The sequence below is a fragment of the Sinohyriopsis cumingii genome, chromosome 7 (assembly GCF_028554795.1).
Source record: "Sinohyriopsis cumingii isolate HCF-2022 chromosome 7, ASM2855479v2, whole genome shotgun sequence".
In the NCBI taxonomy this organism is placed as follows: domain Eukaryota; kingdom Metazoa; phylum Mollusca; class Bivalvia; order Unionida; family Unionidae; genus Sinohyriopsis; species Sinohyriopsis cumingii.
The window spans coordinates 33,966,529-33,978,906 of NC_142967.1; the positions used below are offsets into that span (position 1 = coordinate 33,966,529).

Genomic DNA, 12,378 nt, shown 5'->3' on the forward strand with positions numbered 1-12,378 from the left:
CCCAAAGACCAATACTGAACAGGAATGATTTCTGTGTTGATCAAAGCCATATTTATACACATTTTCAATTTACTTATAATGTGATAGAATGTCAATACTTCCAATGGAAAACCTTGTCAAACTGTGAAAAGACTGACCCTGAACTCTTGCTACCTAAACATATCATTACACCTTACATCCAGGGACAAAAGTTAAGCGAAATATAAATTAAATAGAGACCTGCCAACTCAATCAAGACCGTCTCAGTAAGGCAGTCTATTTTTTTTTCATAAATTGGCTGGTTTTCATTAAGGTGACACAAAATATGATGTACTGCTTTGTCAAGCTGGAAAACATGCATTGAAATGTTTAGAAGTGTGAATCAAGACAGATGTGCTGACAGTAAACGTCATGTTCACCTGTGAACATGTTGTGGTGTACACCTTTAAACATGCTGTGGCGTAAAGCTGTAAACATGTTGTGGCGTACACCTGTAACATTGTTGTGGCGTACACCTGAAAACATGTTGTGGCGTACACCTGTAAACATGTTGTGGCGTATATCTGAAACATATAGCTGACCATTACTTATTTTCCCCCTTCCCAAAAATAATTCTGCTGGCACCCCCGAAAGTTTGCAAAGTTTGCTTTAACCTTATTTATCTCTAGTATATTTTCATAAACTGCAATTCCAAATCCTACAGAGCTCAATGGCTTCTTGATGTCTCTCAACTTGACTTAATCCTTTAAAAAAAAAAAAGCCAAGGTGACAACAATCATCTTTCCCACTATGGGACATACTAAAATCAACACATGATGTCCACTAAATGTAATGGATATGTGATATCAATCAACAACCAGCCAACTGGGCACTAATGGAGAATTGAAATAATTTGTCTATTGACTGGATAGTTATTTAAGTAAAAGTGATAGTTTGCACAGTAAACTACCAAAGAAAAAAAACCTGAAAATGTTAATTTTGATTTTTTTCTAACAAATTTCTAAATGAACCAAGATGCAGAATGTAGGAATCTACCAAATCTTACTGTGAAAGTATTAAGAATGTGCAAGCAGGCCATACTGCACATTGCTTTTTTGCTTTCAAAGAAAATTACAAGAATTTTAAAATGGCCAATATGGTGGCCATATTAGTTATGCAAGAAACACAATTTACATTTAGGACCAACATGACATCATAAGATTTTTCATTCAGGATGAGTAGCAATAACAAGATTTTAATGACAGCTGCTGTAGCAGCCATACTGGATGTTCAAGTGGCACTATTTTGGTTTTGGATCAATTAGCTACCACAATCAATCTTCTAGATGATGGATGACAGACTACCTATCTCCATGACCAATAAAGTGAACAAAAATCCTATCTAGCTTGAAACATAGATCTAGTCCAGGAACTGATATTATTGATCTTTCTGGTATTTTCTGTCTCTTGGAAATTTTGTACATCAGATCACTGCGCTCCTTATCTATAGAATCCGAAATGAAAAAAATACTGGCTGCAAATTATTTTTTACTTGCAGTACCTGGAACCATATATTCAAATTTCATTTACGTTTACATATCTTGGTACAGTGATGGTATTTTATCAACCTATTTTCCTTTTAAATTCTTTTGAAGTGACTATACACTGTATGTATATGGAACACCTGATGATAAGTGAAAGGCACTCTGATCAGTCTTCAACAATGTGAAAGGATAAATGGTGGCTGAATAGTTAGCGTACTGAACATGCAGCCAGAAGATGCAGGTTTGAATCCTCCCCAGACCAGGCTGGTTCAGTCACCAACTCACCATAGTGTGCCTCTGAGGAGGGCACTTCTCAGTACAATTACCTTGGCATGATATCCATTTTATATTGTGTGCTGTTAACACATTAACCCCTGGAAATTTTTGCCATTTTTGCCTGAAAATCGAGTAGGAAACACATTTGGAAAGCTATTTCTGAATAGACTTGAAAACACCAAATCCCCGGTCATCTTTCAATAACATACTGCCTAGTTGTGTTAGAAACATTGTTTTTTGTTGGCTATTAGACTCGCGCATGAGCAAAAGGGTAAAAGTTGGACTTGTTTTTTTTTTTTTGCTAAACGGAACCATTATTTTTGTATGGAAACCACTCTTTATTCCAAATGCCCATCTGTCTGCTTGCAGTTGATACCAGTTTGCCTTAGATCTGAGACCAAAAAGTCTAAAATCCGGACACAAAATGGGATTCCGACCATGGGTGAATTTTGCGTAAAAAAAAGTCAGGTCCAAAAAAAGAGGTTTTTCTATCTGTATTTTGTAGTGCAACTAGATATTCCACATTATTTGGTATCATTGTAGAGCTACATCTGTCTACCTTTCTATAATACCATCCACGTTAGTGTATCATGCATGACCATGAAGCTACAGAGCTCGGCAGCAGGCTACTACCTCCTGCCCCATAAAGTTGTCGCTAGGGGTTAATGTGTTAAATACCAGCCAATAATCATTTAAGACCAAGAAACTGAACTTCAACTTGTGGCTTTATGAAGGGTCTCACAGTAATTTATTAGGATTCTTGGACCACAGGGTTATGGAGTTTACAGTATTTCCTGCACCAAAAGACTCATGAACATCAGTATAGATCATTTTCAGCTGGCCAAACCTATCCCATAGCCGCATCTGGTACAGTCATGCGCATTTGACGTAGGGCAACTCGAGTGACCTACACTTCTTACACGAATAGAGCATTTGTCATTACAGATCGCCGCAGATCTTAGTAAACAATATATGCCAGCCCACAAGTATAAGAGTTGAACTGTACATTTTCATAAAGTATTTTTAACAATAAATGAATATCTATTGCTTCATGTTACGGCATCATGAATATCATCTTAACTCTGCCCCCCTCCCTTATGATTGTATGGTAATGAATAATCCAAAAATAAGTAAGTGAACTTGTCTAATTAGCAGCAAACAATGAACACCAAAGGCGGCATATCACATATTAAGCAGATTCCTTAAAGATTTGCCATTTAGCTAATAGATTAAATGCGAATGAATGTAAATCCCCAAAACTGCTTATGATACATTGGATTGGCTAAGGAATTTACTCTCTCTCTCTCTCTCTTTTGCAATGGCCAGTTGCTACAGTACTATCAGCTATGTGTTACTCATGTGGCTTCTCTGACTGGGCATGGAATCTGATTACGTTGGCATTGATAATGCTGTGTTCACCTGTATGAATCTATCCACTATGAAATTAATTATATGCAACAAAGAGATTTGTGAGTCATCGTGTTTTTGCGAGTATATAGTCTTGAAGAATTGTCTAAATACACGTAAATTTGTACAAATTTTAATTCTGGTCACATAGAAAAATAGCCCCCACCCCATTCCTTTCAAAAATTGATTATTCAACTTTGCAAGTCCTATCCAGGACCGCAGGCAGGGTAGGACAAATTCCGGGGGACCACAACGGTCAGAGGGTCCACCGTTGTTTCAATTTGTGATTCATTGGGGCCTACTGGATAATTTTTCCTAGGGCCCACAAATCCTGTCCGCTGCCCTGGTCCTCTCTGATGCTTTTTGTGCTCATATCTACTTTTCTGTTTTAGGCAGATTACTGAACTATTCACTAATGATTTTTAAACATACTATTTCTGTGAAGGGTGTACAGATGTCAAACCTTTTACAAATTTGTTTGAAACTTTCTTCACGAACATACAATATGTTAATGACAATTGCTTAAAAGTTGCCCTACGTTGATTGCGCATGCCTTAAATATTGGAGTGGAAAAACCCAAATTTGACTTCCTGAAAAAGGTCTATAGAGTAGTAAACTTACGGACTTGTTTATTTTGAAAATGCAATCGTTGCATTTAAAACTGCCAGTGTATGTAGTCTGGAAGAAACATTTGTGAAAATACTGGCTTAATGTCATCATGTTCAGTAGTAAAATTCTTTATAAACAACTGCCAGCAATTATACTCAGTTGTAGCATGATATTGATAGCTGTCGTGTAGAACCACTCTAAAATGTTTTTTTTTTTCCCCCCATGCAACTTCTGCATGTAATGTTAGGAAATAAAATGTGTTAGAATGGGGAGAACAGCCCAGTGTTTCAGGATTTTAGTTTTACCACGGCAAATAAACATCTGAAGCATGAATGTTAAACGAAATTTGGGACATAAACCTCCACCTACACCCTGACAACCGAAACAGCTTAAAATCCTCAACTACCCCATAACATAGTTAATCTAAGCTATGCAAGATCCAACACGAAGCTTACTTCTTGGGACAATTTGAACAGAAAACATCTAGCTTTGGAATTTGACAATATTTCATCACCCAGTCTGTAAGGTTTGAGGAATCATAGAAATGCGAATACGACACAATGTCCTGTAAACTTGTTGCTGTTCTTGGGTTTAATGCCATTTTTCAGCACATGATAGGCTATACATGGCGGCCAGTATTAATGGTGGAGAAAGAACCCGGGAAAACCCCAGAAAGAACCACCAACCCACGAGAAGCTACTGGTAAGCTTTCTCACATACCCACACTGGCTGAATCCTAGACTCGAACCCATGCAGACAGAGGTGAGATGGCAGTGATCCATAATGGAGAGCACTTTAGACCACTCGGGGCTCCCCATGTCCTGTACAGGTAGAACAGTGAAGGTAAAGTTCCTATTCCACATTTCACTGGTCCATCTAAAAGGCTCTAAAACAAATCATGGTAAACAAAAACTGTACATACTTCATGTGATTGGCTGAGAGAGGTCCGCTGCCGTGGTTTCTGCCTTACTGAGCCACCACCTTTTGTCCACTTCTCTGTGTTTACAACACTGTTCTTCTTGTCTGAGTCTCTCTGAAAGAGAGAGGAAAAATGTAAAAATATTTAGTGTTTTTGGTTTAAAAAATTTAAATGAAAAATATCCATTATTTACAGCTTGCATGTGGACCCTGTATACCTCTTGGCAGGGAAAAGGCTATCTAAATCTGTTTGGAACATTATGACTTTTTTCTAGCTTTTGCTTTAATGCCTTTTTTCAGCACATGATAGGCAATACATGGTTGCCAGAATATTTGGTGAAGGATGAACTCAGGAAGAACCACTGACCAACAGGAAGCTAGTGGCAAGCTTTCTCACCTAACCAGATTGATCAAACAGAGACTGAGACCCACTTGGATAGAGGTGATGAGTCAGTGATCTGTAAAGATTAGCACCTTAGACCATGCAGTCATCCAGACTGCAAAACTCCTTTGGACCTTACTATCATGCATGCCAGATGCAGATCACTGATCCTTAACTTTGTGGGTCTAATTTGTTTCAAAGCTTGTTTAGCACAAACATACTGAGAAAAAGAATTAACCTCCAAAGTAAAAAGCTTTTAGCAAAGGGAGCTAAATATTCCAGCAAGGTACATTCTGGAACTGATAAGATTCAAATACCCCCCATCCCACAACAATGCAGAAAAAGGAGCAACTTTTAGAATATAGGAAGGATTTAATGATGGGAAAAAAGATAGCACTGAAAATGTGCATTCTATTCATATATCTGGATGAATTTTTGGACTGATGATTTTAAAAAGCAGTGTGGATCCCACAGCTGAGCCTTTGTGCACAATGGGGTTAAACAAATGCATAGACCACACTGTAAGCATGGGCAAGAGTTACTGGGGGACCTATGAAAAGTTAAGAAAGGGTCCCAGAAAGGCAATGGGGGGGGGGGGGGGGCGGAGCTGCTGTTTAATTGCTGAATACTTGCTTTATAATCATGTTGAGTAATTTGTCAATAAACAACTTTTTCAAATAAAAATGTTCTCTTTTCTGTATCAATTGCATTTATTTTCAAGATAACCAACCTCTGAAAGATCGTGTGAAACATAACTCCATTGTGCCTCATTGTGTACCTGTAAAACAGTGTGCATTACTTCTTTTGGCCCAACACAACAAGATTCCTTTTGTTAAAAAAAACCCCATCAACACTGAAACTCAAATTTTTTAAAAGTGTTTCATCAGTGAAATATTTGTGCCATGATTTCATTACAAGTGATAGCGAAACTTGAGCTCATTACTGAGCATATCTGCACAGTGACAATTAATGACTGGAAAATTTAAGGTAGGTTAACTGTTACTTGCACAATAATATTTACAACAGTATTCAGGCGGTCATTTAAAATGAGTTGACCTGACACATGCTAATAAATAGACTCAAACTGCAAACAAAAAAGATCCTGATCTGCTGTTAACATAATGCACCTACAAATCAGGGCCTATGTTGTTTGTTCTTCGGATCACTACTATCAAACTGCCTGGACCCAGATCTTCTGGTGCATTATGCAGCAACAGCTCTGGGTCTGTGTAGTTTGCAGTTGGGCTCGACTTATAAGCAAGTACATACAGTAAAATAGGCTTATAACATCATCTATATTTAATTTGAAGAACATTAACCTCAATAAATTTACAGATTTAAGTTTGTTGTTGTTGTTGTGGGCTTTAACGCCATTTTTCAGCACACAATAAGCTATATATGGCGGCCAGTATTAATGGTGGAGGAAGAACCCAGGAAAACCCCCGGAAAGAACCACCCACCCACAAGAAGCTACTGGCAAGCTTTCTTACATACCCACATTTGCTGAATCCGAGACTCGAACCAGCGCAGACAGAGGTGAGAATTTAAGTCTGTTAATCATACAGTGTGGATACTAAATCAAGTACAATAAATACCATCTCTAACTACAAACAAATGTCACCCTGATCTGCATTCAGGGTCTAAGTTGTTTATTCAAATGATTACTCCAAATTGCACTAACCCAGATCTGCCGGCCCATTTTGCAACATCACCTTTGGGTCTGTGCATTTTGCAGTAGAATTGATCAATAATGTATATATACAGTAAGAATTTTATGATTTTATTAATTTCAATCAACTAATCTTGTCCTACCTTTTCTCCCAAAAAGGCTTCACGATTCAGAAATTTTAGTGACAACCTTTTCATTTTGCAAGTCATATATTCCATACGAATATGTACACTGTTTCACTGAATGGCTGGTTATGCACTCTGTTTACATGCTAATTCCCACATCTTGTGCATTGACATCTACCTCTTTCAACAGAATCCAACTGCTCTTTAAAAACATCCATTCCCCAAAAGCAGTATATAAAACTTACTGGCATTTTTTCACTTAGCAACATTAAAATATGTGGAAAGCAGATTTATCTCATTAATTTTCTTTAAAACAGAGTTAATGGAACTTCTGTGGCAATTATGATCTATTAGACTAAAGAACTGCACTTGTATACTAACAAGGACACAAGACTGTTCCAACAACACCCTTAAAGCTCATACTGTATCTGGAAACAATAGATTAAAAAGCTGATGTCCAACTCTTCCAAAGAAAACCCTTGGATACTATTTTAAAACTCCTGAACAAAATAATCCATTGAAATCAAAATTCTTGGAGACTGTAGTACTGTACAAGCGTTATAGGTACAATGTTTTTTGTTCCCTTCCAATCTCCCAGCTCAAAAGAACATTCATTACTTGTATATACATATTGTGACCATTTCATCCTGAGGGTAAAAGCAAGTTCTCTATAATAAGTGTGCTCTAATTGTTTGATCACACTAAGAAAATCAATAAATTTGGTCCATCCACTTTGAATATATGTCCCACTTTTCCACATGAATATCTTTTATCTCCTTTGGCAGCATAAATGAATGGGCTCTAATCTTTGCATACATAGATAAGTGAAGCGTCAACTACTACCTGTAATACAGGTACAGGTATGAAAGGTAAGCCAAGTGAAATATCCATATGTATCAGGTTGAAATCCATTATAGCAAATATACTATTATTGATAGCACAGGATCAACTACCAGTTTCTACAAACTTGTCCCATCCAAGGGTGTATCTATGTGTCTAAATTGTCAAATTCATCTCTCTCTCTCTCTCTCTCTCTCTGAAGAATAGTAACATATGCATTTTGCTGTAATATCATAATCCTCACAGAATGATCAACACAGAAATGTCCAGTACATTTATCAAGGTAAACAAATCTTGGTGTTGGAAACTGTGATTAATTACAGTATACAGTCCGAGGGAAAACTACAAAATTTGGGTGTGTCTATGCCTTTTTTCATTAAATGAACTGAACCTTTCCTGAACCATGTAATAATTTTTGCTCTCAAGTCATCTTACGTAATTTAAATATTTTCTACATCAAATTATACTTAACTTAATGTTTGTTGTGTAAAAATCTTACACCAGGACTAACAAATGACCCAAAATATTTGGTTATTAAATACCGGAATGTTATTTTATGAACTTTTGAAGTGTGGTGTCCCCTTTACCGACCAAATTTCACTTTTTTTTTCTATATACCCTGACCTGTTTTAATGACAGCCAGTTTCAAAATCAAACCATTGACAGGTAACATTTAATGACCAGATAAAAAAACACACAATGATCTTTTGTTAGCAACATTTTATTGTTGTAGGGTTTGACGCCATTTTTCAGCACACGATAGGTTATACATGGCAGCCAGTATTAATGGTGGAGGAAGAACCTGGAAAATCCCCGGAAAGAACCACTGACCCTTGAGAAGCTACTGGCAGGCTTTCTCACATACCTACATTGGCCGAATCCGAGACTCTAACCCACGCAGAGGTGAGATGGCAGTGATCTGTAATGGAGAGCGCTTTAGACCACTCGGCCATTCAGGGCCCCCCAACATTTTATGCATCTGCATAATAATAATAGAGTGAATAAAACGACCATGTTAAATAGAACAGGAATACAAATAATTTGTAAATATAAAGCAAATTCTACCATTAATTGTCCTTAACCCTGGCCTTTGGGTGTCAAACTTCTCACTAATGTATCCTCCCTCATGAAAATGGCTTTAATTTGCCCTTTAAGTTTTGCAAAAGTGATGAAAACAACTATGACTGAAACATCATTACTAGTGATACATTTTACTTCCCTAGTGCTGCCCAAAACTATTTTTCTACAAGATACCTCACTGAATCCAGTAATTTAGAATGTATCATGACTGGTCATGAGATAACCATCATAACCAGGCTTAACTCAGAATATATCATGACTGTTCAAGTTCCGTTGTAATGGAATATTACTGTCAGGCGAAACCTCATGTCTGATTGGCACCATTTTCATTTCTTTTCATTTCAGACCATTAAGTATCATAAAAAATAATTTGGTGAAAACCCCTTGTTGAGGAATAGACATTAGTCCCTCCCACTCATATGTTTCCTCCTGCACTGTTTTATATATATATATATATATATATATATATATATATATATATATATATATATATATATATATATATATATATATATATATAGTTACATTCAGTTTCAAAGAACACAACTTTATGTAAAATAAAGCTAAAATCTTAAAAGTAAACTAGAAAAACCAGTGTTCATTACAGTACCAAGCCCAGCTAAAAACTGCCTGCTCTATCACTCTGCTCTTGTTTTAGTAAGGGTTAGAGACAAGGGATTCTAATTAAATTAACATTTGTGTCTTATCCAGGCTCAGATAGCCATGGGAAGATAAACAACAGCACTGAACCTGTTGACAGTCTCTGGTATCAAATATCCAGAATGCTGGGAATAATGTTCTGCTGTCACTACTAACAATTAGAATCTGCTAGAATATGATGCAGGCACTTATAACATATATATAACATGAACTAAACACTTCAAAACCAGCTCAATTAGATGCACAAATTAATTTTTGATTTAAAAAAAAAAACTTTTTTGTTCACCCAAGGGGAAAAAGTACTAGGGTGGGCAACAAAAACAGGGATGGTGAGCAGAACAGAAACATTTTTTGGGGGGCCTAACATTACTTTCAAGATGGATCAGTTTGCCTCATTTTCATTGAAGACCATCTAGTCACCATCTGAAGTCTTCTGACGAAAATATGTCACAATAATATTCAATTTTAGCGAAGTAGCAATAACAAGATGGTTATCATGGCAGCCATATTGGATGTCATATTAGCACTATTTGAATTTCTGACATCATGGTAGCCATATTGGATGCCATATTAGCACTATTTGAATTTCTGACATCATGGTAGCCATATTGGATGTCATATTGGCAATATTTAAATTTATGACATCATGGTAGCCATACTGGATGTCATATTAGCACTATTTGAATTTATGACATCATGGTAGCCATATTGGATGTCATATTGGCTCTATTTGAATTAAGGACATAACAGTAGCCATATTGGATGTCATATTAGCATTATTTAGGACATCATGGTAGCCATATTGAATATCATATTAGCACAGAGGTGGGCAAACTTTCCAGTGCAAGCGCTGCATACACAAATTTACACCTTGTCGTGGACCGCATAGTTCATTAAGTAAAATAATTAATATTTGAAATAGCAAAAACGAAAGGTTTTTCTAAATAACATCATAATTAATTTTCAGTTGCTAGTATGTTGTTAATATTTGAAAACTTAAACTTCAAAAGAAGCGCAGTTTGCCCACCCCTGTTATTAGCACTATTTGAATAATGACTTTTCAAGATGGTGGTCATACTGTATGTAACAATTTCATTCAGAACTGACTATACATCACAAGTCTTATGGTGAAAGCACAATGTCAATTTGACCAGCCATCTGGAAGAAGTAACAATAAAAAGTGTGTGAAGATGGCCATTGTGGTGTTCATATTGGAAGTAAGATTGGAACTATTTTTTCTTAGAAGCAGCTTGATATTATCAGATGTCTTTCACTGAAAACCAAATCCTGATACTACCATAAATTCAGGATTATGTATGACACCAAGATTTTCAAAATGGCTGGGCCATATTGGGTGTGCAAGGATCACCATTTTCTTCTAGGACAAGGAAGGCTTCTGATGAAAACCTCATGCCAATCTGTATATTTTTTTAGCACTAAGAATTTCAAGGTGGCAGCTGTGGGTTCTATATTTGATATTTGCATGACATTTCCCTTTAGGACCTTCCAGAAGTGAAACAAAATCTTTTAGTGATAACCCCATGTGATATGACCATCCACTCAGGAAGAGTAGCAATGTTTACAATTTCATGATGGCTGTTGTAGCAGCCATATTGGATGCTTGAATGGCACAAGTTTCATTTAGGACCTGCTGAATATCCGTTGACCAAAAAGAATTTCCAGGAACTTATGTAAGAACAAACCTTATTAAATGCTGAATGTTGAATTCATTTCAGATATCTGTCATAAGATTTTCTAATTAGCCACATTTTCATTTAGAACCCAATAGATGCTATAAAGTCATTTAGTAAAAACCTAATATTCATAGGTGATAATAAAGGAAATTAATGTTTCTTGCTCAATATATTGTTATGCATATTTAATTTGTATTCTTTATTGGCATTTCTCCATGTCTGTATGTTATGTATATCTGTATTTTGTACTTAACCTTTGTCCAAAATCACATTAATGGTGTAACTGACCAGTGAAATTTATTTTGTAAATAATATAATACATAGCTAATATTTCTTTATGATTGTGGATTAATTATTCAGATAATTATTAACTGTAAACATGTTTACTTCGAGTTAGAGATAGTCTTGATTCTGACCCTAAAAACTTCCAGAATGGAAATTTCACATCAATTTGACCAAGTATTTCCAGAAAATGGTAATTGTGACCTAGGTCAAGTTGTGGGGGTATATAATAATCTTGTTTAGGTAAGAACTGTTCAGTTCTTGCCTTAACATCCAAAGCAGGATCAGTCTTATTGTTGTGTTAAGTTTATAATTTGACTGGAATTATTTGCTCAAATTATTATTTACTGGAATTACAAAGTCTTCAATAATATTCTTGGAATAAAACATTAATTTGGAATTCCAGGGAATGCTGACAAGGATGTTTTAGATTATATTACTGTGATACATCAAAAGATTTAACACATCACCACATTTCAGACCAATGTCACATTAGCATGTTTGAGGCTACAGGCACATAAATAAATTCAGTATTGGAATTTATTTGGAATACCAATGGAATTCAATCTGAACTTCATGCATTTTGGCCTTAAGTGAGAATTCTGGACTACTGTTCAAGGGAAATAAAACATTTGTTGAATTTTACACAATCTGTTGGCTTTCACTCTTTTCTCTTAGTTTAAGACAATAGTCATAAAAATATTTTGTATTTAAATTGTACTGAAATATGTTAGTGGGCATTGAAAATGTCCTGAAAATTATACAACTACTGCATTATGCGAATGCAGATTAAAGTGTATTTTGTTTGCAGCTGGACTTGTATATGAGTATATATGCTATATGCTTACCATACATGCTCGCTTATAAGATGAATTCAATTGCAAACTGCACATACCCAGATCTGCCAACGCATGTGCATCAGATCTGGGTCTGTT

The 12,378-nt window shown here is 36.0% G+C and overlaps 1 protein-coding gene across 3 annotated transcripts in view; it reads right to left on the reverse strand.

The window, feature by feature from the left end:
• Positions 1-12,378, reverse strand: part of LOC149794997 (regulator of G protein signaling 12-like) — a 163,952-nt gene that overhangs the window by 62,954 nt on the left and 88,620 nt on the right. For all 3 annotated transcript variants that reach the window (XM_089964659.1, XM_089964658.1, XM_089964660.1), the window contains exon 4: positions 4,716-4,826. In XM_089964659.1, the coding sequence (XP_089820785.1) occupies positions 4,716-4,826 (111 nt within the window). The remainder of the gene's footprint in view (positions 1-4,715; positions 4,827-12,378) is intronic.